At 39.3% G+C, this 22,708-nt stretch overlaps 2 protein-coding genes across 5 annotated transcripts in view; one reads left to right on the top strand and one right to left on the bottom strand.

Annotated features, from left to right (window-relative positions):
- RAB5A (RAB5A, member RAS oncogene family) overlaps positions 1-8,399 on the top strand; it is a 27,963-nt gene extending 19,564 nt beyond the window's left edge. For both annotated transcript variants that reach the window (XM_032488742.1, XM_032488747.1), the window contains exons 3-6: positions 1,293-1,444; positions 1,750-1,872; positions 3,361-3,454; positions 6,963-8,399. In XM_032488742.1, the coding sequence (XP_032344633.1) occupies positions 1,293-1,444; positions 1,750-1,872; positions 3,361-3,454; positions 6,963-7,078 (485 nt within the window). In that variant the 3' untranslated portion in view covers positions 7,079-8,399. The remainder of the gene's footprint in view (positions 1-1,292; positions 1,445-1,749; positions 1,873-3,360; positions 3,455-6,962) is intronic.
- Positions 8,167-22,708, bottom strand: PP2D1 (protein phosphatase 2C like domain containing 1). 3 transcript variants are annotated; one of them, XM_032488732.1, is made up of 5 exons: positions 21,784-22,708; positions 21,056-21,305; positions 17,782-18,842; positions 15,143-15,277; positions 8,167-9,371 (listed from the first exon to the last, which is right to left on the bottom strand). In XM_032488732.1, exons 2-5 carry the CDS (start codon positions 21,076-21,078, stop codon positions 8,599-8,601), a joined length of 1,992 nt encoding a protein of 663 aa, XP_032344623.1. In that variant the 5' UTR covers positions 21,079-21,305; positions 21,784-22,708; the 3' UTR covers positions 8,167-8,598. The 3 variants fall into 3 exon arrangements, with proteins under 3 accessions (XP_032344623.1, XP_032344619.1, XP_032344627.1); XM_032488728.1 differs by lacking the exons at positions 21,056-21,305; positions 21,784-22,708 and having other exon boundaries at positions 17,782-20,590; XM_032488736.1 differs by lacking the exons at positions 15,143-15,277; positions 21,056-21,305; positions 21,784-22,708 and having other exon boundaries at positions 17,782-20,590.

Below are 22,708 nucleotides of genomic sequence, written 5' to 3'. Positions count from 1 at the left end.
AATAAAAAGAAAAAACCATGAAAAATGTTATGTCTAATATAAAAGAGATATAATATCAAATTAGACTTGACATGTTCAGCACGTTGGTATTAACTAGTGAATCTCGTAAGTTTGACATCACTTAATAAACTGCTACAATTTACAGGAATAGATCCTAATTCTCTTGCATGATAAGACAGAGTTTTAGAGAACTTTATAACAATTCTGTGCCAGTTTCAGAGGAATTGAATACATCTTGAGCTGAAAGAGGAAGAAGCTTATCAGCCACTGGTGGATGAGAGCAGCAGGGTTTAACTACCAGAGTCAATGAAGGAATGGAGCTGTAAGGTGTGCTGACCGTTGGCCAGCGTGCTGGGGAAAATGGCTCTGTGTGGGTCTTGTTTAATCTTCAGTGCCACTAACTAAACCTAGAAATTTACCCTAATAGTTGATACTTTAAAGTTCGATTCACTTGATTATAACCTACCTCTTAACAAATCAGTGGTTCTTCATGAGTATCCATGTGGTGTCTTTCGTGATGTTTATTCCTAGAGCCAAGAGAGTCATGTTCATAATAGACATTTTACTTCCTACTTTTCTCATGAAGCGATTGTGAAATAAGCAATACTGTAATTCTTTGCAAGATATGACAGCAATCTCTTAATTTTAAAATCAAAAGTATTGTTATAAAATGTTATGTATTAAAATCTGAGAAAAGAACGGATGAAAAAGTACAAATCAAAAAATCCTTGAGGCAAGGAATGAAAGAGCTATGAGTTAATGTTTAATGTACAGTTAACAACTAAAGTCTCATAATGTTTGATGAAATAATATTTTTTAAAAATTGACTTAGTGATGATGGACTGGAACTAAATCCCCAGAGTATGCCAGTAAACCCCGGGGCAATGGCGCAGGTGGCATGGGGTTGTCAGTACAGATGGTAGTGAGGTGGGTCTGCTGATCCACCCTCCCCCGTTTTTTCAAGAATATCAATATATATATTTCTTAAATCATTTTACCATTTAAAATTCTTAAATTTACAATTTGTAAAATAATTTAAGAGCTGTATTAATAAACTTATTTAATATTACAACACTTTTTAAGAATGTAGAAAACACTTTAATCTGTGATTTTGCTACAAAGGTTTTATATGTGAGCATATATTTATCTAGCATTGAAGCATAGCTCTTGCAGGTATTTAAAGCCACTGTTAACTGTGGGTGTGCAGTGTATCAGGTTTCCAGGTGTTTTCTATAGTATGGAAATATTAGGAGGAAACTGATAAACTTATTGCAGACATTTTCTTCTTTCAGCTGCTTTTCTAACCCAAACCGTGTGTCTTGATGACACAACGGTAAAGTTTGAGATATGGGATACAGCTGGTCAAGAACGGTACCATAGCCTAGCACCGATGTACTACAGAGGAGCACAAGCAGCCATAGTTGTGTACGATATCACAAATGAGGTACGTGGAAACACATTCTCCAGTGGAACTTGTCTGAGTATTCTTTTTTGGTATGCAGAATTTCAATTACAGGAAAGATTTTTTAAAATCTTTTTTTGTTAGCTAAGCATGACATTTCTGCCAAAGCTTTTATGAGATAGAAAAGCTGATTTTAAAAAATAAGATGAAAGTGTCTCAAATAATAAAATAGTCCTAATAATTTCCTTCCAAGTGTCACACTGACAGTCTTTAAAGTCTCTTCTCACAAAGACGCTCCCTAACCATTTTTTGAGCCTGTGCCGAATAGCTGTTTCTTTGTTTCTCAGGAGTCTTTTGCCAGAGCCAAAAACTGGGTTAAAGAACTTCAGAGGCAAGCCAGTCCTAACATTGTAATAGCTTTATCAGGAAATAAGGCTGACCTCGCAAATAAAAGAGCTGTGGACTTCCAGGTACGTTGAATTAACTTTCACTTGTAAGCACATATTTTTCTTCCATATCCACACTTAAATTATAGTTACAACTTTAAAACCATGCACAATAGAACACTTTTAAAGAAATGTGATGTACTGTATGTAATAAAATCTCATGATAAACCTGCATTTTTTAAATATCATTATGTAATTATAATATATGTTGATTCAAAGATCTTGTTGACCTAAACAATTACAGAAGAAATAATTGTTCACAAACAGTGCAGAAACATACAAAGCAAAAGATGATTGCCTCTTGACCTAATCCCTCCACTCCTGCATAGAAGTCAGTATTCCTAACATTTTTTTAAATTTATGTATCTGTATATCAACACATATGTGCATACTCACTTTTACACGTACAACCTATGTGTTTGTTTTTAAAGGGGTCTTCAAAAATAAAGGCTTTTAAGAGATCCAATTTGTATGTTATCTAATGTAGCTAATTAGGCGTGTTCGCTGCTGCAAAGTAGAGAAAATACAATCATTCAAAACAAAACAAATGTCTCTAGTTTGACACTTTTAAACTTCCTGTTCTCTGGCTCTTCACTTTCTCTACCAGAGAGGTTTGGTTGTGGCCAGTATACATATAATATCAGTGATAAGAGAATTGTCTTTTTTGACGATGGAGCACCTGCACCGGGAGAGAGGCAGTGATATTTCTTGCACCATTAGGTATTAAACTGAGCGTGCTGCACGTGTGGCTTCCTTTAATTCTGGTGAGAGCCGTGTGAGGTATAGTATCTGCTACTGTTTCTAAGGTAGCTCCCTCCCCAGCACAGAGTGGTAGGTGGAGCACTTAAATCTTAGTCAGAAGTGGCCCTGTCACACCACATTGCAGAGGAACCTCTTTTTTTTTTTTTTTTTTAAATCAAATTAGGAAGATAATTGGTTGTTCTTCTCAACAGCTGTGAGGATCAGCGGTAATAATACATGTAAACTGTGAAGCACGATAGAAATGTAGAGTAGTGACAGAATTTTCAAAGGAATGAGTCATGACATATTCAAAATTAAAATGTTGCTTGTGGAAGTCATTCAGAATTAAATATAAGGGTGCCATTTAGTGGTTGAAGCCAGTGTTAAAGATTTGGTTTCCCCTTTGTCTTCATTGCAAATAATGAGCGTAGGTAAAATTGCTGCAGAGATCAGAGAGTTTTATTTAGAATAGGATCATCGCCCCTGCCTCAAACTTGCCATTTGAAGGCAGATTTAATGTGCGACCAGAAGGTGCAGGATGGGATAGTGCAGGAACTTACGGCAAAAAGGAATGATAGACTTCACAGTACTCTTAGCTTTGCTTTACTTTTAACTAGAAATAATTGCTTATTACACAGTTGCCACTTTTAGGTGATCAAGTTGGAGCAGTAATAAGGAAGCCTCTTTTTTTCTGTAACAAGATTGTATGCAATACTATGTGTGGTAATAGTATGTGCAAAAGATGTGTCTCATTTTTTATCCTCTAAACAGGAAGCACAGGCCTATGCAGATGACAACAGTTTATTATTTATGGAGACATCGGCTAAAACATCAATGAATGTAAATGAAATATTCATGGCAATAGGTAAGATTAACTTTTTTGCAGACAATAAATACAGGTAAAACAGATTAACCTGGGAGTACATTTGGTTTGACTGTCTTCTTTTTTTCAATTCTTGGATTTTTTTTTTAATGGTTATACTACTTACTATTCTAGATTTTCTCCACAAAGCATTACTTTGTTAGGTATATTGTTAAATTTGAAAAATTACTACCCATTAGGTTGTAACACTTTGTTAAAATTTTTCTGGTGAGTTGAGAGCCTGAACTTTGAGCTGATGGCTCAAGCAGATAGATTTTTCTGAAGATACCACTGAAAATTTTGGATAAATATGTTTTTCTATTACAGTTTTTATATAAAAGGAAGATAAACTCAGTAATTTTTTCAGTGCAACATGTAGGCATAATGAGATTTCTTTCCCACTGATCAGTAACTATTTTCACCTTGCCTTTGCCCCGAACAGAACATTATTTTTGTTTATTTTTCAAGTTCTTTTTAAATCATTGATTATTGACAAACATAAGACAGGCAAGTACAATGCACGTAAGTGTACAGGTTGACAGAGTGTTTTAGTGCAAATATTGCGATGGAGAAAGTCTCAGAGCACTGAGGCTCAGAGAGGAGGAGGGAAGGCAGAGCGGCACCCACACTTTTCTTTTCGTTGCCGCCAAGGGTGTTTGGTTCTTCACTGTGCTCTCCCCTTTCCTCTGTGTGCCCTCAGCTGATGATTACTGCTACACAGTGGTTGATGATAGGTCGTGACTTTGAGGACTTACAAGGAAGCTTCCTTTTTTCTATAACAAATGCATTTTTATTGACCCTAGTCTTCTCCTAATTGTAAGGTGCAGGTTCTAAGGGAGAGGTCTGTTCTGGTGGCTCTCCCTGTCTCCTGCCTTCACACTGTTCGTGTGCCACGCACTCATCTCATCCCATAGCATCTTTTATTGTACAGCGGTGATCACATCCTTGTCCCCAAATAAAAAGTATTCTTTTATATTGGAGTCCTACAAATTAACCAGTATAAAGGCTGATTCAGAGGCTAGAGAAAACCGAGAAAGAGCTGCCGGTAGATGAGCGAGATGGTGGCTTCATTTAGGGAAAAACTTGCCTGTTTATTGGGTAAAATATTTTCCTGAGAAACTCAGACTTGCAGTTTATTAGGGAAATACTAGCACAGTTGTGAAGGATTATGTGACAGTGTATACTTTAATAAATAAGACAGACTATACACCCAGAACCACATCTGAAAAGTAACAGGAAACGAGGAGATAATAGGTCCCTCAAATCAGGCTGAACTTTAAATCTTTCTGATGATATTAAGGCTCCACCAGATGGGCTTTATTTGATTTGTACCTTTTATTCAGACTTGCTAATAAGGTTATATTTTCAGTCAGAAAGTAGCTTACATATTAGGGCTTTCGGTTATGTTTCTGAAATTAGAATGTTTCTTTCCGTGAAGGAAACTTCAAGTATAAATTGAATTCTGGCTTCTCTATTAGTAAGTTAAGTAAATCACATAGTAAACTCATGTTTTCACTTTTTTTTTAAATTGAAGTATAGTCAGTTTACAATATTGTGTCAGTTTCTGGTGTACAGCATAATGTTTCAGTCATAAATATACATACATATATTTGTTTTCATATTCTTTTTCATTATAAGTTACCACAAGATGTTGAGTATAGGTCCCTGTGCTTTACAGTATAAACTTACTGTTTATCTATTTTATATATAGTGTATATCTGCAAATCTTGAACTCCCTGTTTATCATGTTTTCACTTTTGATGACTTCCCACTTGTTTAGTAGGAGAGAGTCTACAATAAATTTATCATCTGCTTTTAATCTGATAAGGTCTTGAGTGGCTTCTTTCATTGCATATCTTCATTAACTTGGTTCAGGATACTTAGCTTCTCACAGTGCTCATCAATTTAGAGTCAGATTGATCAGCTGCAATTATTTATGTACAAAACAGATAGTGCCAGCTTCACTTTGGTAACACTCTTTAAGATAGGAGACAGGAGACTACTTCTTTTGAGACTCCAAAGGCGTGTTTTACTTTATCTTCACACAATAAAAATTAACCAATAGAAGTTAAAGGCTCCTCATTCCAGTTTATTTCTTTCAGCCTCCTAATTTCACTCATCTAATTACAGAAAGCCCTTGGAGAAGTATGCTAAAGGGAGAAATGGTCACTCAGTCCAAAACCTATCTTGGTATTAATTATAGTAAAGTTATAATGCTAGCTACTCTTTGTCCCTCCAGACTTTGTAAATACATTTGACTAGAAATTTACCATTTTGTTACCATTTACACTGTCATTGCCACAGCCATTCCTAGAGAAGTAGACCAAGGGTGAAGGCGCTTCTTCCCAAACCTCAGCGCTCCTGGCTCCCAGATCCAGCGCCCAGCCAGCATCTAGGATTCTAAAGAGGATTAGTGCTCTTGTGGAATATTACAACAAATAAAGGGTAAAAGATCCAGAACACAACGAGGCATTTAGATTTTGAAGTAGAGCATGTTTGGCTTTTGTGGAGCCTGAGCCAAGGCTAAGGTAAAGCTGGAGTCTTACTGTAGTGGTCTGTCCCCATGGTTGATAGACCAGCATGTCTAGCCACCCTTACAGTATGTGCTCTTAAAGGTATTTAATGTTTAATAAATCCCAACACATCCAGGATCTTGGGGTCCAGGCAGACTACATCTAGCATGTAAATTTTCTAATTAGTGGGAGCCACAGTCTAGAGAACAGCCATTAGCACTACAGGGCTTAGCAAAGCGAAAGCCATAACCGCCAGTTGTGGGGCTTTTTCCAAATGTGTCAGGCCATGGTTATCTGACTCAGAATTGGAATTTTTTTTTTTTTTTAAATAGAGCTGTCAGGATCAAGTCCATTTTTATCAGGCAGAGCTACTGACGAATCAGATTAGCTAATTCTTAATTAGCCACAAGAGAGGAAAATGATAGACGTTTGAAGTGAAGTCTGTAAGCCAGGAAGAAAACAGGAGCTGTGATCTGTCATGAGTTGGGGTAATAATTTGCATAGTAGAGGACAAGTTCCACTGGAGATGGTATTTGTTTATATCCTGACTTGTTCCAAAAAGTTTGTGGCAGTCCAGACATCTCTGATGGGTAGGGGCTGAGCTTCTTGATTATAAACACATTGGCTGGTCATTATCTTTAGTAACTTAGGTATTCTTTAAATAACAGTAGTAATAATGATGATGAAATAAAGTACAACTTTTTCTGGTATTGTTTAATGACTCTATACAAAAAATTAAATATATCTCTAGTCAAGTTTTAATTATGTGTCTTCAACTGGCTCAGTTTTACCCTTCCCTCAACCTACTAAACTCCCTAAGGACAGTGATCAGTGTTTTGGTATTTCAGAGATACTTAGTAAACATTTGAAAACAGTGAACACATGGTTATATGACACTTAGGGGTAACCTAACTGGAAAGAAAGATTACAAGTAAGCAAATAAAGTAATTCTCTTGTGAATATTCTAATGGCGTTTGTTTTGATAATTTATCTTACAGCTAAAAAGTTGCCAAAGAATGAACCACAGAATCCAGGAGCAAATTCTGCCAGAGGAAGAGGAGTAGACCTTACTGAACCCACACAGCCAACCAGGAGTCAGTGTTGTAGTAACTAAACCTCCAGTTTAAACTAGCTGGAATATTCTTCTGCTTCCTAAATGTTAATAACAGTGGAATTGGAGCATTTAACCAGCCCAGTATGACTTCCAAAAAGAAGAGACTTACGATAGAGTCAAGTTTCTAATACAGAATTATTTTAAGTGTTTTGAACTTAATTTTTAATAACATGCATGTGGCCCTCTGACTAATGTTTCAGCAGTGGAAGGGGGAAATGAGAGCTTTGTGTAAACTTGTTTCCTTGGAAGGTTAGGGGGACTCATTTCTCTTCACCAGGGATATTGACAGATGACTCTGAACCCACAGGTAACCAGCCAGTTCTGTGAAAAAGATTTGGAACTTACTCATTTGGGCTTTTCAAGAAAACATTGTTTAGAAGGAGGTTCTAAAGAGATTTATGCTTAACTACCATATTCAGGCAACCTATAATTTCTCTTAGGATCCATATTAAAAGTATACATTCCACATTTTAACAAATTAGCCACAAGAAGACAGTCTCACTTTTCTGGGGGGAGAAATGAATATTAGTGGCACCTAAATTATAGCCAATCCTGTTATTTTTTCAAATGGGGTTTAAAAAAATCAAATGTAATCCCATCTTGTTTTAGGAATATGAAAACTGATAAAAATGCATCTTAAAGGATGGTGTTCCCTTCAAACATGTGAGCTCTTCAACAAAAATGAAACCAGGTGTCTGATTTCTGTTTAATCACTGCTGGCCATTACATAGGTTTTGTTGTTTGGGGGTAGGGAGGGGGCTTTTGTGCCCTTTGGACATAAATATAGTCAATGCACTAACAATTATGTACATTCAAACTTGATTATTTTAAATTTGATCTTCAGCTGTACTGTAAATAGGGTACTGCATTGTAGTCTCCATGTATGTTTATTACTTTTCTGTAATATTTAAGAGTTGCTTAAAAGTATACAAAATGTACAGTTACTAAAACAGCTAATTTTTTCCTTCTCTGCCTCTTTGAAAGGAAGGGGCTTCAGTTGTTCCTACCTGGTTAGAACCATAATAAACAATGTACCGGTAATTTGTAACATAAGTATTGGATATGTTAGTAACAATCTTGCAGCCTTGTTTTCCAAAGTTCATTTTATTTTGATCAGTTCAGTATATTGCACTAATTGTTTTAGGTATTTTCGTTACATGAAATCTACCATGTGTTGGAGATGATTTAATCTATTTAAGTGTTGAACTGCTAGCCGAACTTGTCCATTTACAGTCATTCAGAGTTAGCAAGGACAACAGTTCACCAGTGTTTAGTTTTATATTGAGGTGCTCAGGTTGGAATAAAGTGGTATGAAAAGCAAGTGCTGGTTTTTCTCTCTTTTTTGGCATGAAACAATGCACATACATAAATGGTATCGCATCACCTAGAATATGCTTTTGTATTTTCTTCACTACATTCTTTAAAATGATTTGCGTGATATTGATGTATTGTCTTAGTATCTGGTTCATTGAAGAACTGTCTTCATGTTTCTGTTCTCTGGATAATCTAAACTTTAACTTTTACATTTGAAACTGATACTCACTTCCGCTGAGCAGTATTACCATAACTGTAATGTTGTCTCTGGAGCCAGCCGCTAAAGCAGCGTTCACAAGTTCACGGCTAATGTACTCAGCAGCTCCTTCGTAGAAACTCTTATGGTAAGATTTTTTTTCTTTGTCACTTGCATCTTTTGGCACACTGTCCATGCTGGTTGGTTCATCAGTTTCTTTCTCACTGCAGGGACCAGGGTTACAAGTGAAATGTTCAGAATCTTTTGAGTCCGACCTTTCTTTTGAATTTGTAGTTGACACACATTCTTCAAATTCAGATTTGCTCTGAAATACTATGTGGATATTGGTTTCTGATTTAGATGCGTTTTGTTCGTTGATTGGGGAAAGCAGGGGCCCCGTGGATGTTGACAGTTTGTTTCCTGTGGTAGAACGTGTTTCTGTATACACGTGAAATGCTGTCATTGTCAGTGCAGTGGCTTCCTTTATATCCAGAACTTCCCAGAGCCCATTGGTAGCTAAGATAAGGAATTGACATAAGTCATCGATAGGGACAGAAATAGTTTGAGGTGCTGGGATAATGAATTTTTTCAGTTTGGGATTTCCATGAAACCCAAGTCCTCGTGTGGTTTTTATTTGCTCTTCTACAAGCCCATATGGTTCATTTGAGCTACTTACTGCTCCGTTCTGCAGTACTCTTCTTCTTTCATTTATGTTTTGCATGGTGTGTTCTTTGGTTAGGCAAAAGCCTTTTCCATTTCTGCATAAGACTGCTTGCACGTTACCTAAAAGATTATTTTAAAAAATTGATCCTAGAGATTTATAATCAATCGTGTCAAAGCATGCTGTCAACTTCATAGATTTGTTTCAGTACATAAACAGAAAGCAGGTCATTTAAAAATATTTTTTTAAATATGTGTAATATTGATACCATTATTAGAAGATACACAGTAATTCAGATATCAAACGAGGAGGCCAGTTTATTCCTCCTTTTTAAGCAACTTAGTGTTAAAAATACTGCATTTAGTATTAAAATAACTAAAACTACAGGTAATGAAAAAGAAGTAATTTTTTTTTTATGAAACAGCCTCTGAGTGTTACATATATTGGTAGTGTCAAGAATTGAACGTTTTTATAACCAACATATCTTCCATAGAGCAGACATTTTTAAATGTTTTAATAAATGCCTTTTCAATTAAAAACACAAACTGACTTAAATTTAAGAGTGGAGTTTGATAATTTTTTAACTGGTCAGAGTTAAAACCTGAATGGATTGTAGGTGTGTGTGAGAATGCCACTGTTAGTCCGTCTTACTAGGCTTGCTATTTGTGTTAAAAAGAAGGAAAGTCAGCTCTGTGAAGAAAACATATCATTGTTTTAAATGGATAATAGCTAGCCAACATTAAAACCTCTTGATTGAAAACTGAAATCTTAAAAAGCTGACTAGTTTGTTCATGGTTCAGGTGAACCCGTGATGTGTGCTTTATTGAAATCTTAAGCAAATCTGAGCACAATGCTCTGAACAGACTGAAGGGTGGTTGTATTACCAGTTTCCTTTGGCATACAAAAAAAAAAAAGACTCAGAATTTTTTTAGCTTGTTAGGGAAAATTGATTTTCCCCAAGTCTTCAGGAACATAATTGTATATAATACCTTTGAGAATTAAAATTTCTGGAATCATAGGAAAATTTACATTAGAATATTCTGATTTGAAACTCTGTACCTGGAATCAGAATTTTGTGCTGCAGGCCTTCATTTCTAATCCCCTGATGTTTTAGGTAAAGGATATAGATTTCAGAAGGCTAAGGTTCACCCCACTAATATGGTCGATCAGAGCCTAAGTTGGTGAAGCGTTCGTGGCAGGCATAGGGGTGAGCCTATTGGCTTATTTACATAATGGGAATTGTTAATATCTGAGCAATTGGACGGGACCAAAGAGGGTACAATGTAGTGGAAAGTGTTTTGGAACCCTAATAACTATGAATGATGTAGTCCTCAAAACTGTGTGACCTCTTTTATTTCTTTGTGGTTTGATTATTAATATTTTCTATTAACTTCTCTGCCAGTCATGCTAAGTTTACACTCTGTAGAAGGTGAATCAGTAAGATAATTGTTGACTTTTGCTGAGCTGTAAATTGTTACTGTAGCAGCAAAGCAGCATGGATTGGTGTTGAACATGCCAACTGGGTAAAGTGAATTGTTTTATTAGGAGAACATTTGGTTCCGTTCCCCTTTTAAATTAGAAAATTTCTTTGTATGTGTACCTACACGTATAAATAGTACACCCATAGCTCTGAAAACACAGGGGACATAATTTGGCTCAAAATAGTCAAGTCCACTGACTGCCTACATGTTTTATTTGCATGTGGCAAGCCAAAGCTCACTCAGCAAGAAGAAAAGGCATTGTTTCTCCTCCGTGTGATTTGGAAAGAACTTAATACGATTATGCAGTTACAGTGAAAGGGTAGTAAATTGGTATTTTGATTTTAGTTGCCTCTGCAGAGAGCTTATGTACTTACTATTTGTCTTTTTTTTTTTTTTAATTGCTGTGCTATAGAGTAGGAAATGCCATTTTGGTTGATTTTATTATTGTGGACATCCCTTGTGATCAGCACAATAAAATTTTCTAGAAAATGGGGACCTTAAGTAATGGCTGCAGTTTTTGCTCTACCATTGACTTGCTGTGCCTGACTTACTAAGTGAGTTATTTAATTTCTTTGACAGTTTATTCATCCTGATAAATTGTGCCTTCCAGATAGCTCACATCTTTACCTGTGTGAATTTGCATGAAGGAAAGAGGAAATGACAGAGAGGTGCCCGGTGTTTCTCAGCTCTTCATGCATAGCCCAGGACATAAGAGGATAAGTAAGATTATTTTGGAAGAGTATTCATGGAATAGACTTGAGGAAACAGTGAATGTGCAGTTAATAGTTTTATTTCCTGACCCTCAGGTTGCATATGCTGTCAGCTGCAAATGGGGCTGTTGAAAGCAGGTGAAAGCTGAAAGCGAGAATAGATGAAGATTTAAAAATAACACTATATGTCCATGTGTCACTGAAGGAAAAGAGAGGCTAGATTTGCTCTAAAGAAGGGTTCGTGTAACATCTGTTTGAAGGAAATGAGACTAAGCAGTGAACCGTGATGAAGACCCTTAGGCAAAAATTTTAATAAATCTGAGCATAAATGAGAATTCAAATTCCTGACATAAAGTTACCATCTTTTAATAGTTGGAGAGATCGTGCCCTTCAGAAACTTATCAGAACCAAGGTGGAACAGGGTTACTAGAGAGACAGCATGTTTGGGGACATTAATCAAATGGGAATTTAAAAAGAGCTGCTGTGAGGTGATATTTAGGCCTTTCTTAAGAGGGCATATCCGTATAGTCAGGCGAAGTGTTCCTTACGCGGGAGGCAATGGTGTAACTGCCTCCTGCGGTTACTGGGTTGTCCCTAGTTTTATGAAAAGGAAGGGTGTTCCTCTGCACCTCAGAGGGACCTCTAGATCTGAGTGGGCAAGATCAATACTTTTTTCCAGATAAGGCCATCAAGGTCCTTTACTGTTGAAAATAACAGGAAAGCTTTAAGAAAGTACTGGAGGAAAAGAGGACGAAAAATTTTATGCGGTGGTAAAAAAAAGGAAGCATCACTTGGATACATGAGTGTCCAGGGGTGAAAAAAAAGGTGGCTTGGTGTGGATGCAGCAGCCTGGGGAAGAGGAAAACCTGGGGGCCTGATACAGTTGGCCTCTAAACCCCAATTTTGTCTGTGTGACCTTCATTAAGTCACTCTATTTCCCTGAGTAGCAGTTTCCCGCCTGCAATGTTATTTTTTGTCAAGGTTATTGTGAGGATTTAAGAAGAATTTAGTAAGTAGGTAGCTGGTAAAGTTTCTTTTGCTTTGTGTTCCAGTGAAGGGGGAAAGCAGCGGAAGAGGGGCTGTCCGAAAGAGATGGAGGGGAAGCTTGAAGTGTTTCATTTCAGACCCATTTAAAAAACTTGTAAGGAAAGCCTTACTAAGAATTACAGGCTTAAGGGAGTAGGGAGCAGGAACTTAGGAAATGAGGAGATAGTTACTGGAGGAAGAAAAAGGAGCATAAACTAAGGAAACGTAAACCCTAGTGAGGTGTACCTAAGAGGGAGGCATGGTTGGAGTGCATGTAAATGAGATCAGGAAAACAGCCTACATCCAGTTTTTCTTCAGGACTCTAATTTTGGCAGAAGAAGCTGAAATTGTGTGCATAGGCATCAGGTTTATGACTCTTCCTACTGCTGATTAGCATGAGCGCCTTTTTGATATGGAGCTGGTTTTCACTGTATGTTCAAAAGATCCCTTTGTTTTGTAAGATGGGTGAGCATGGAACTCATATTCACTGTTTTCCATCTGGAGCCTAACAGTCCTGTCTATCAAATATGTGTTGATTGTGTTCTCAGAATCAGATTTGTATATATGTGAATCCACCATCAGTATATCGCAAAAAAAAAGGAAGATGGGGAAGGTTAAGTCTATAAAAGGTAAGTGTGTGTGTATATATATATATATATATATATATATATATATATATATACATTTTTTTTTTTTCCCTACGTAAGATAAGGTGATTCTAGAGCTGAATTAGGTTTTGGAGAAAAAGGATAGGGCTGGAAATAATTTTAAAAGCAACTTATTAAACCACTATGAGTGAGCAGAAATATTCACATCTTTCAGAACAATCACAAATCTAGATAGGAAAATTTAAAAAAATTCTAAAATCTGCAAATACAGCACCAGTTGTGAGTGAGGAAGATGAAGACCACCTAAGAATGAAGGGACACCTTAAAAACAGGAAGCTGCTGGTGTTCACTTGAATAATGAGACTGAGTCCTGGCTCACTCGCTAACAGTGTAACCTCATATAAGGCTTTGGTGAGGCTCAGTCCTCGTGTATTAAAATGTGACTTCTTACCCTCAGAGGTTGTGAGGATTCGTTAAAGTAGTCACTTGGTAACCTTGAGAAGAAGAGAAGGAAGGGGGCTTGAGGAACAACTAAGGAATTGTGAGGAAGAGAGAAGTCTTGGCTAAGCCATGCTTGCTTGGCCTCTGGCTCTAGAGTGAGCTCATGGGACAGAACGCTAGGACGCTAGGGAAAGTAGTTTACAGGGCCTCATTAAAAGGAATTGTTAACAAATATGTATAATCTAGACATAAAGACACTGGAATAGCAGATACACTAAATACTCAACTATTAGGAAGGAACAGTAATGCACCAGTATGGGTCTTAGACTGACCCTTCCACTGAGGATAAGAAAATGTCCCAGATAACACATACACTTTTAAGTCATATAATTTGATGAGCTGGTAAGAAAGTAAGGAATTCTCAGGTCAAAAGAGTAATGGCTGAATCCTAGAGTGTGCCAAGAGCAAAAGCTAGCTTTTAACTTAAAATTCATATGGAAAAGCAGGAGACCCAAAATAGGCAAAAATACCTGGAAAAATAAAACAGAGCTGGAGACTCACACTTAACAAGTTTCAAAACCTACTACAAAGCTCCAGCTTTCAAGACAGTATGGTACTGGCCTAGGGACAGATAGAATAGAATTAAGACTTCAGCTCGAAACCTTTACACTGGCCAGTTGATTTTCAAGAAGATTGACAAGACAATTCAACGGGGAAAAATAATCTTTTTAGCAGTTGGTGCTAAGACAACAGTATATTAACATACAAGAGAGTAAAGTTGGACTCCTACCCCGTCACACATACAAAAGTAACTCAAAATGTGTCCTAGAGCTGAGTATAAAAGATAAAACTGTACATCTAGAAGAAAACACTGCTGTAAATTTTTGTGACCTTGGATTAAGCAGTGGTCTCTTACGTTTGACACCAAAACTAAAAGCAACAACAGCATAGTTGAGAAATTGTATTTTGTCAAAATTAAAATTTTCTTACTTCAAAGGACATCAAGAAAGAGAAAAACAAGACATAGAATTAAAGGAAATGTAATATTTCGTAATTTTATATCTGATAAGGGACTTGTATCCAGAATATAAAAAGAAACTTTCCAACTCAACAGTAGACAAATAACCCAATTAAAAACGGACAAGAGATTCGAATAGAGATTTCTCAAGGGGAGATATTCAAATGACTGATAAGCATATCAAGAAGTATTTGTCATCATTAGTCATCAGAAAGTGCAAGTGAAAATCACAGCAAGATACCACTTCATACCTGAGAAAGGCAGAATCAGAGACAGTGTTAGGAGAATGTAAAAATTAAAACACTCATACATCACTGGCAGGATAGTGAAGTTGTGCAGCCACTTTGGAAAATAGTTTGGCAATTCCTCACATGGTTGAATGCAGAGTTACCTAATAACCCAGCAATTTAACTCCTGGGTATATACCCCAAAGAAGTGCAAGCATGTCCACACAAAAACTTGTACACACAGTGTGCACGCCCACATTATTCATAATAGGCAAAAAGTGGAAACAACTCCCATGGCTATCCGCTGATAAGGGGATAAGCAAAATGTGGTCTATCTATGCTGTGGAATATTGTTTAGCAATAAGAAGGGAAGCGTACTAACATGTTACAACGTGGCAGAACCTCCAAAACGTGCTAAGTGAAAGAAGCCAGTCAGAAGAGAACACACACTGTGTGATTCCACTGCTACAGGACGTCCGGAATGGGAAAACACGTAGAGACCCACTGGAGGTTAGACCTAGAGAAACAGGAGGAGGGGCTGGTTACTAAAGGTGCTGGGTTTCTTTCTGAGGTGACAAAAACTGTGGTGAAGGGTGCACGTGTCAGTGAGTGCACTAAAACCCACCGAACAGTGTGCACGCTTGACCGGGTGACGTGTGCTTTTGAATGCTATCTCAAGAAAGCTAATGAAAATAAAAGCACTGGGGAAAGGACATAAGGGTTCGAGTAAGAACCCCTTCTGTTTATAAGGAACTAGTGTGGTTAATTAGAAACGGAAAATTTGTTATTTGATGTTAGGAAAAAAGTAATTTATGTATTCTGTATTAATACATTAGTGTTTTAATCCTAGTTAAAGTGAAATAAGACAGCTCCAAGAGGGGTGGTAACAAAAAAATTAAGAATGTCAGTTTGGACATTTTTCCACAAAGTACAAGTTCAACATTTATTCAGTGGCTTCATCCCTGCACTCATGTTTCATTATAAAGTGGGGGGGGGGGTTAATTCCAGAGTTGTGATGGCATAGGTATTTTACAAATTTCAAACAAGAAAAATGAATTCCCTTGCTATCATTATAGGCCTTATTTTTATAAAATAACAAAGATATGCTCTTATAAACGTGTGAAAATGTATTTTTTGTAACCCATTGAAATTGATTGCTTTCTTGTAGAAGCACTTCTGTATCAGAAATCATGACCTGCCTTTCGCAAGTTGGGTATTTTTCCTACCATATTTGTTTCTCTGAAAATGAAGGGGGCCCAGATGAAAACATTTTAACACAGTTATGTCAGCCTGTTGACAACAAATGTCTGACCTGGAGATGAGAACCTGCTGGTGAGCTTGGAACTAGTGAATCACAGTAAACTGACCACTTGGTGACGGTGTGTACTTTTTGAATGTCTCATAGTTTTTCCTCTAATTTTACAAGAACCCTGATATTGAATGATATTTTCTTTTTCTTTTTTAACGATATTGTCTAATAGAGGTCCCGAGTCCAAGAATATAGATCAGTTCCCAGATTGGTGTGAAATCTGAAAACTCTCCATCCATGAAGCAGGCCTGCCCTGAAGCCCTTTGGAACCTCAGCGTAGAGCCTGAGCAACAGCAGAGCCTCCGGGAAGCCGGCACTGCATGGGGCTCCTTGGCAGTGCCTAATCTCGAGCTCTCCTTTTGGGCTCAGAACCAGAGCTGGCTCAGAAACTGGCTGGCTTCCAGGGCCCTTGACACTGTCGTGGTCTCTGTGATTCTCTCTAGCCCTGGTGTGGAGCTGTGTCTGCCTCCCGGTTCCTGAGGCCCAGACTCACTCCTCAGGCTCTGGAATCAGTCCCCTCCAGAGGCAACTCCAGTTCCTCTCACCTCTGACACCTTGAACAAGTTATTTCACCTCTCCAAGCTTCCATTTGCTCATCTGGAAAACTGGGTTAACAACACTTAGAAATACCAGGGGGTGGTGGGGGAGATAGAACAGATGTTTCAGGGTCCAGACTTGCAGCGAGGAGTCAGTCAGTCCTAGAGAGCTCATGCACAGAAGACGTAATTTTATCACCAAACTTGCTAAGAGTCTAGAACTTAATTTTTCCAACCACTAAAAAGGAGTGATAGTTATGTAACCTGGTAACAGTGCTTAATAGCGCCATGATGGCAGTCATGTTCCAATATAAAAATGTATCAAATGAACAGGCTGCACACCTTAAACTTACACAGTGTTATACGCCAAACATTTTTTTTTCAAACAATACTTAGGTATCTTTAAATATCAGGGTTCTCGTAAGACTACATGAGAAATTACTCTGTATTTGATATTCTATAAGTGGACACTGTCATTAATCTATCCATGAAAGGGGAACCCTAGTTGAGCATCTCACGGAACTCAGCATGGAATTCAGGTTATCTTAAAGCTGTTTTACCTCTGGGCTTTTCATTTTGGCAGGCTCCTTAGCTACAACTTTAGCGCTGAAGGTCTAAAGAATTGCTTTGTGAAATAAAATTAGAATATAGCCAATTTTTTGTTTTTGAGAAGAGAATACATGCCTATAAAACGAAAGCAGGAACGATTGTTTTCTCTAAGATGAAACTGATGTTACTTGACTAGAGAGCACGAGAGTGCAGATACGTTAGTGACCAGAATAACTGACCCATTTGAGCAACTGTACTAATGATTCTCAAAGAACTTTCCATTCCCCTGAAAAAGAGAAGTGTGGGAGATGTTTTTAGCTTCATTTAGATCTAAGCAAGTGTAATGTATATGCTTTGCCTTTATCAGCAGCTATATTGCTACCCCATTTGAAAACCTGATGCTTTGATCACCTTACTTTATATACGTGCCTCCTTGAAAAGTAGTTACAATTAACTTGGTGCCTGTAATCTGAATTTAAACCGGGGTTGTTGATTGTTTCTTAATTTAGTCAATGAAATATCTATCATCAGTCGCTCAATAATAGGTCACTAAATAATTCTGGAAGCAGGAGAGGTTTTGCTGCCAGGAATAAAACAAGGTTAAGGTGTAACCTGGCGCATACATACCCGTGTTTGCAATGTGTAGTACTCCGGAAATGACTTGTGGCATCTCCTGGGAAGGGAACCTGTCTGCCAAACCATCATGGCCGCCCATCCTTCTCCAACTCCTCTCAGCATAGGGATTTTTAACGTTGCCTTCCAACAGACAAGTCACCGCAGAACAGCCACTCCATCGAACCCTGGAGGCTTCTTTCCTCCCGAGACGTAAAAGCCTGTCCATCCTCCAAAACACTTTTGCAAAGGCTTTGTGTATCTTCTCATACTCCCCTTTCAACTCTCTTGTCTTTCTCTTTCTGGAGAAGAGGTCTTCTACAGCCGTGTAGTCTTCCCTGAACACTGTGTGAAAGGAATCGATTATGCTTTGCTCGTCAGAGGTCATTTGGTAGGAAGGATCAAGTGTGGAGAGCTGATGGAGAAGTAAAACTGGGAATTCCACGGATGTCAGGTCTGCCGCTGAGGCCCCGTGATGGCCATCAAACAAACCAAAAAAACACACGTTGGGCTTGTTGCCAAAATTATTCACTATCGTGAATTTATCGTTCATGTCAACCCTCCACATAGAATTCCTGTCTTCACAGATGGCTACTCCTTTAATTAATAGGTGGCAGATTTTCTGAGAGTATGTGGAACTCTTGGGAATGTTGTCAATTATCTTATAGTATGATGGTATCTGCTTCTTCCGGAGTAGCTCGAAAGCACTATTAATGCTTTGTAAGGTCTTTTCAGTGAATGCAGAAGATGACAACAGCTTAGCGATGATGGACTGTCTCTGAGTGGCAATCACTGAGAGCCCCGGCTTCTTTCCGCCCATCCACTGAAAGCCCAGCATGGCCAGGGCCACGTGCTGCTTTTTATGGAAGAAAATTCTAGGCAGGTCAATTTCATGGTTGCATATGGAACAGGGGAATGTGACTGTCTGCGTATTGTCCTGGTCCTTGTGGTTTTCAGAGTCTTTTGAGGGTCTCCTCTTCTTCCTAAAATACTTTCTCCTCCATGAAAGCGGGACTTCCTCATCTGAATCACTTGTCGGTTTTCTCATAGTCAGTTGCCTAGGTTTCCAAAACATTCTGTAAATGAGATGAAAGCTATTTACATGCCAGGAATGATGCAATGAAAACCTCTTCAACATCTGTCTTTATTTTTTAGTGGAGGTACTGGGACGTGAACCCAGGACCCTGTGCATGCTAAGCATGTGCTTGTTCTGCTGCTGAGCTACACCCTCCCCTCCACCCCAAACAGGCCCCTATCTTTACATTTTGCTTTGCTCCTTGAGATTTTATATCAGCCTAGAATTGAATGTTCTGATTCGTCTTTCTGTGATTCCCAAAAAAACACTTAGTAAGTACTCAGTGAATTGGTGATTGACCTGTGTATGCCTGAATGAAATTAGGCAAAATCTCCATAAAGACAGCTAGGCATCTAAGAACAAACACTCAGAGAAACTGGCACAGTATTTTATCTAGGCATGTGAACGTGTATGCCTGAGCTCTAGGAATCTGATTTCAAATATGAGCATAATTATTGTTGTATTCTATTTTGTCTTGCTTAAAACACTTTTGCCCTAATAAAGAGTTCTCAAGAGAATGTCAGAACCAAGCAGAATAATGAAAAGAATTGATAGTAAGGACAGAATTTGTAGGATGACAATGGGAAAGAGGTATGGCCTAAGGAAAGGAAAGAAAAGATGTGGCGCTGGATGAGAAATTTCCCAAAAGCAGAAACCCTTTCTTATGCTGCTTCCTCTCAGAAGCATCCACTCAGCACATGAGGCCACTTTTATCCATTTTATGGGAAATTCCTAGGGCAGGAGATCTTTGCAAGAGACGACGGAAATTAGAGACTGGAAAAAAAAAATGCCTTCGTTATAAAATATTTTAAAACCTAAAAAAAAAAAAAAATCAAAGTTAGTAGCTTTAGCTGTTTATGCAAAGTGACATTTTAAAACTAGTTAATGTCAACACAACTCATACATAAATTGTACTTGATACGAGTACAGTGGGCTGCTCTTGCTTGGACTGAATTCCCCGACGTTCACAACTCTATTCTCATCCCAACAGTAAAATTTCTTTTAAAAATTTCCACTCCATAAATGCCTGTACAACTGTTAACCTGTTAGCAAGCCTTCCTGGCTTTGCCTCCCCAACACGTTTTTGTTTCTTTTTTTCAGTGGAAAATTTTTTAAAATCACACAAAAATGGAAGGCCACCTTGAGCCCCCATCGCCCATTTCAACCAGGATCAACTTTTTCTTCACTCTTCTTTTATCCATATCCTCAGCCACTTTATTTCATTTCATTTCATTTCATTCATCATTCATTACTGGAGTATTTGAAAGCAAATCCCAAAGTTACGTCATCTCACTCAGAGACTTCAGTAGTCAGTCAGCATCCATTTACTTCCTCAGTACCCGCAACAGGCCAGCCACTGCATGCTGCAGCCTACGCATAAGGCTGGTGTCCTGCCCTGGAAGCCACGAGGGAAGGACCCTGTAGCACCATCCATGTGCTCAGAAGAAGAATCAGATGAGTCAGAGAGATCCAGGACCAAGCCCCACCACAGGGCCCCAACAGGGACCCAACCCTTCCTCTGGCTAGCAATAGTTTTCCTGGGGCTTGTTGAACCACTGGGACGCTGATACTGTGATGTGACCTAAAGTCATCAAATCACAACAAAGTTATATCAGAACTTTATTTTTCTGTAATTAGGGGATAGCCATGATACAACTCTCTCTCACGTGGAACCATTCTTGGAATGTAATGTGTCTTGGGGGGAGAGTAGAGCTCAGTGGTAGAACGCCTGCTTATCATGCACGAGGTCCTGGGTTCAATCCCCAGTACCTCCATTTTTTAAAAAAAGGATGTAACGTGTTTTCATATGTTCATTCATTCTTTCATTCATTCAACAAACACTTGGGTGTCTGCAATTTGCCAGTTTAACTTGCTTGGGATAGAAAAGTAAACAAAACAGGCATTGTCTGGGATGAAGCTTATATTCTGATACAAAAGGCACACAATTATAAAGGAAATGTAAAATAAATATAATAAATAAAATATAATATCAGATAAGTACTATCATGAAAAATATAGCAGAACAGGAGTATAGAGAGATGGAAACCCTTTTTGTATAAGGTAGTCAGAGGAATATGTCACTCCTCCATGTATGTAGTCCAACAGGAAGCCAAGGTGTCATTTTATTACTAAGAAAATGGAGGGACAAGAAAACCACACGTATAATTGTTCATTGAGTACATTTGTCATCGAATAAAAATGAAAAGCATTTACCTGAAAGCATTATTAATGTCCATATTCCTTTGGAATTGCTACCTTCCTTTGCTCTCTACCACCTCTCTCCAGTCTCTGTTCCTCCAACCTGGGCAGCACTGGTAGTGGCAGCAGTGGAGGTGGTGGTGCTGGTGGTGCTGGTGGTGCTGGTGGTGGTACGGCCCCACTGACTTGGCGGTAGACCCCTCTGTGTGGAATGTTTACTACCTCACCTGGAACCTCAGCCAGAACTCACTATGATTCTGAAAGACTGTGAGGCAATAAGGTCACAAATTGTACAAAGTAACAAACTTGACTTTGAAAGTTCTGAAAGAAGGCTCATTTATTAAATATACTGTATTATTCCTGCATAATGGGATTTTTAAAATGAGAGGAGTGACTATCAATTAACATAGAGTTACCTTCCCACTGGGGGGTAAGGTATCTCAGTCACATCTCCCGACACCCCCTCCATCCTGCTCCCCAAGTCACCGCTTGGAGGTTATCAGCCTTCCCGAGACTTTCTTTTTGTTTCTTGAAGCTGCCTTCACTCCTGGCTGGTGTCTTTAGTTCCCAGGTTCTGAATTCACAGCCGCAGTTACTTTCTCACCCCAGGCTGGGTTAGAACCAGAGTCCTAGAGCAGCTTGTTTGCATATTGCAGAAGACTGGATAAACCCCACTTCCTAGACATCTCCATGGGCATGTATCCCGGTCAGTCTAAAGTTAACATATCCAGAATAGAACTCACCGTCTTTCCTCCAGTCACCTTCCGACATTGGCTTAGTTAGGCTGGAAACTGTTTTCCAGAATCCCTTTCCCTGTGCGCTTCCAGGTTAGACTTGGCCAAGAAAGGAATTTGGGGGCACCACATCTGAACGCCGTCGCGACCCCAGGTGCAGAGGGGCCTGGAGGTTCCGGCTTGCCCTCGCGCCCCCTGCGTTGCCTGCCGTCGGACCTGCGACGCTTCCGCTTCGCCGGGCTGTCCGCCAGCGTCCCCTCTGCGGTCCTGCTGTAGCGGCTGCACGTCCTAGGCTTCTCGGACTGCCTGGGGACCCCTTAGCCCTCCCCCTCCCCCTCCCCCTCCCCGATGTTCAGCGGCCCGGCTCCTTCCACGAAGTGTGCGAGGTCAGATTTCAACGAGGAATTCTTTGCCCCGTAACCCCTGGGGTTCAGCTTTCCTGACTGAACGGGCGTTGAGCTGGGCACCACCGCGCCCCCAGCCTCCCTTTCAGGACACGCAGGCAGTCCCCGAGGACTGTCCGGTCTCGCCTCAGCATCCCTCTGCTCATCCTCGTCTCCTCTCCGCTGCTGTCACTTCGCTCCTGGGCACCAAAACGTTTGACTGCGCTTGGCTCCCAGCTGCGCTGCCTGCTCGGGGCTGGTTGCCTGTCGGGGCAGCAGCCGGAGGTGGGCCCGCCGCCTGCGGCGTGTGACCGGCCTGCTCTCTGCTCTTGTTCTTGGGGTAAACGCCCTCAAGCCCGGCCTCTCCGACTCCTGCTAACCTGTCTAGCTTCACCTCCCATCCCTGCCCCTCCACCCCGGGCCATTAAAGCAAACCTTTGCCACTTTGGGAAGAAACGGAATTTGATTGTTATCATCTGAATTGCTTACTACTCAGTCGCTTTTCAACCCACACCACTTCCGCCGGCGCTGCCCGGTCGCTCCCCGCAGCT

This window comes from Camelus ferus, chromosome 1, assembly GCF_009834535.1.
Source record: "Camelus ferus isolate YT-003-E chromosome 1, BCGSAC_Cfer_1.0, whole genome shotgun sequence".
NCBI lineage: Eukaryota > Metazoa > Chordata > Mammalia > Artiodactyla > Camelidae > Camelus > Camelus ferus.
The sequence above is the reverse complement of the archived record's forward strand: the minus strand, read 5'-3'. Positions and strand labels throughout refer to the sequence as shown.

What these genes read in the sequence shown, in the direction of transcription:
- PP2D1 (XM_032488728.1), bottom strand. Translation starts at nt 18,904, where the DNA reads ATGTTGAAGAGGTTTTCATTGCATCATTCCTGGCATGTAAATAGCTTT. An exon ending in ACTACACATTGCAAACACGG is followed by an intron (nt 15,278 to 17,781) that starts GTATGTATGCGC and finishes CTGTTTCTCTAG; the next exon opens with GTCTAACCTCCAGTGGGTCT. An exon ending in GTTCTGCCACGTTGTAACAT is followed by an intron (nt 9,372 to 15,142) that starts GTTAGTACGCTT and finishes ATAATCTTTTAG; the next exon opens with GTAACGTGCAAGCAGTCTTA.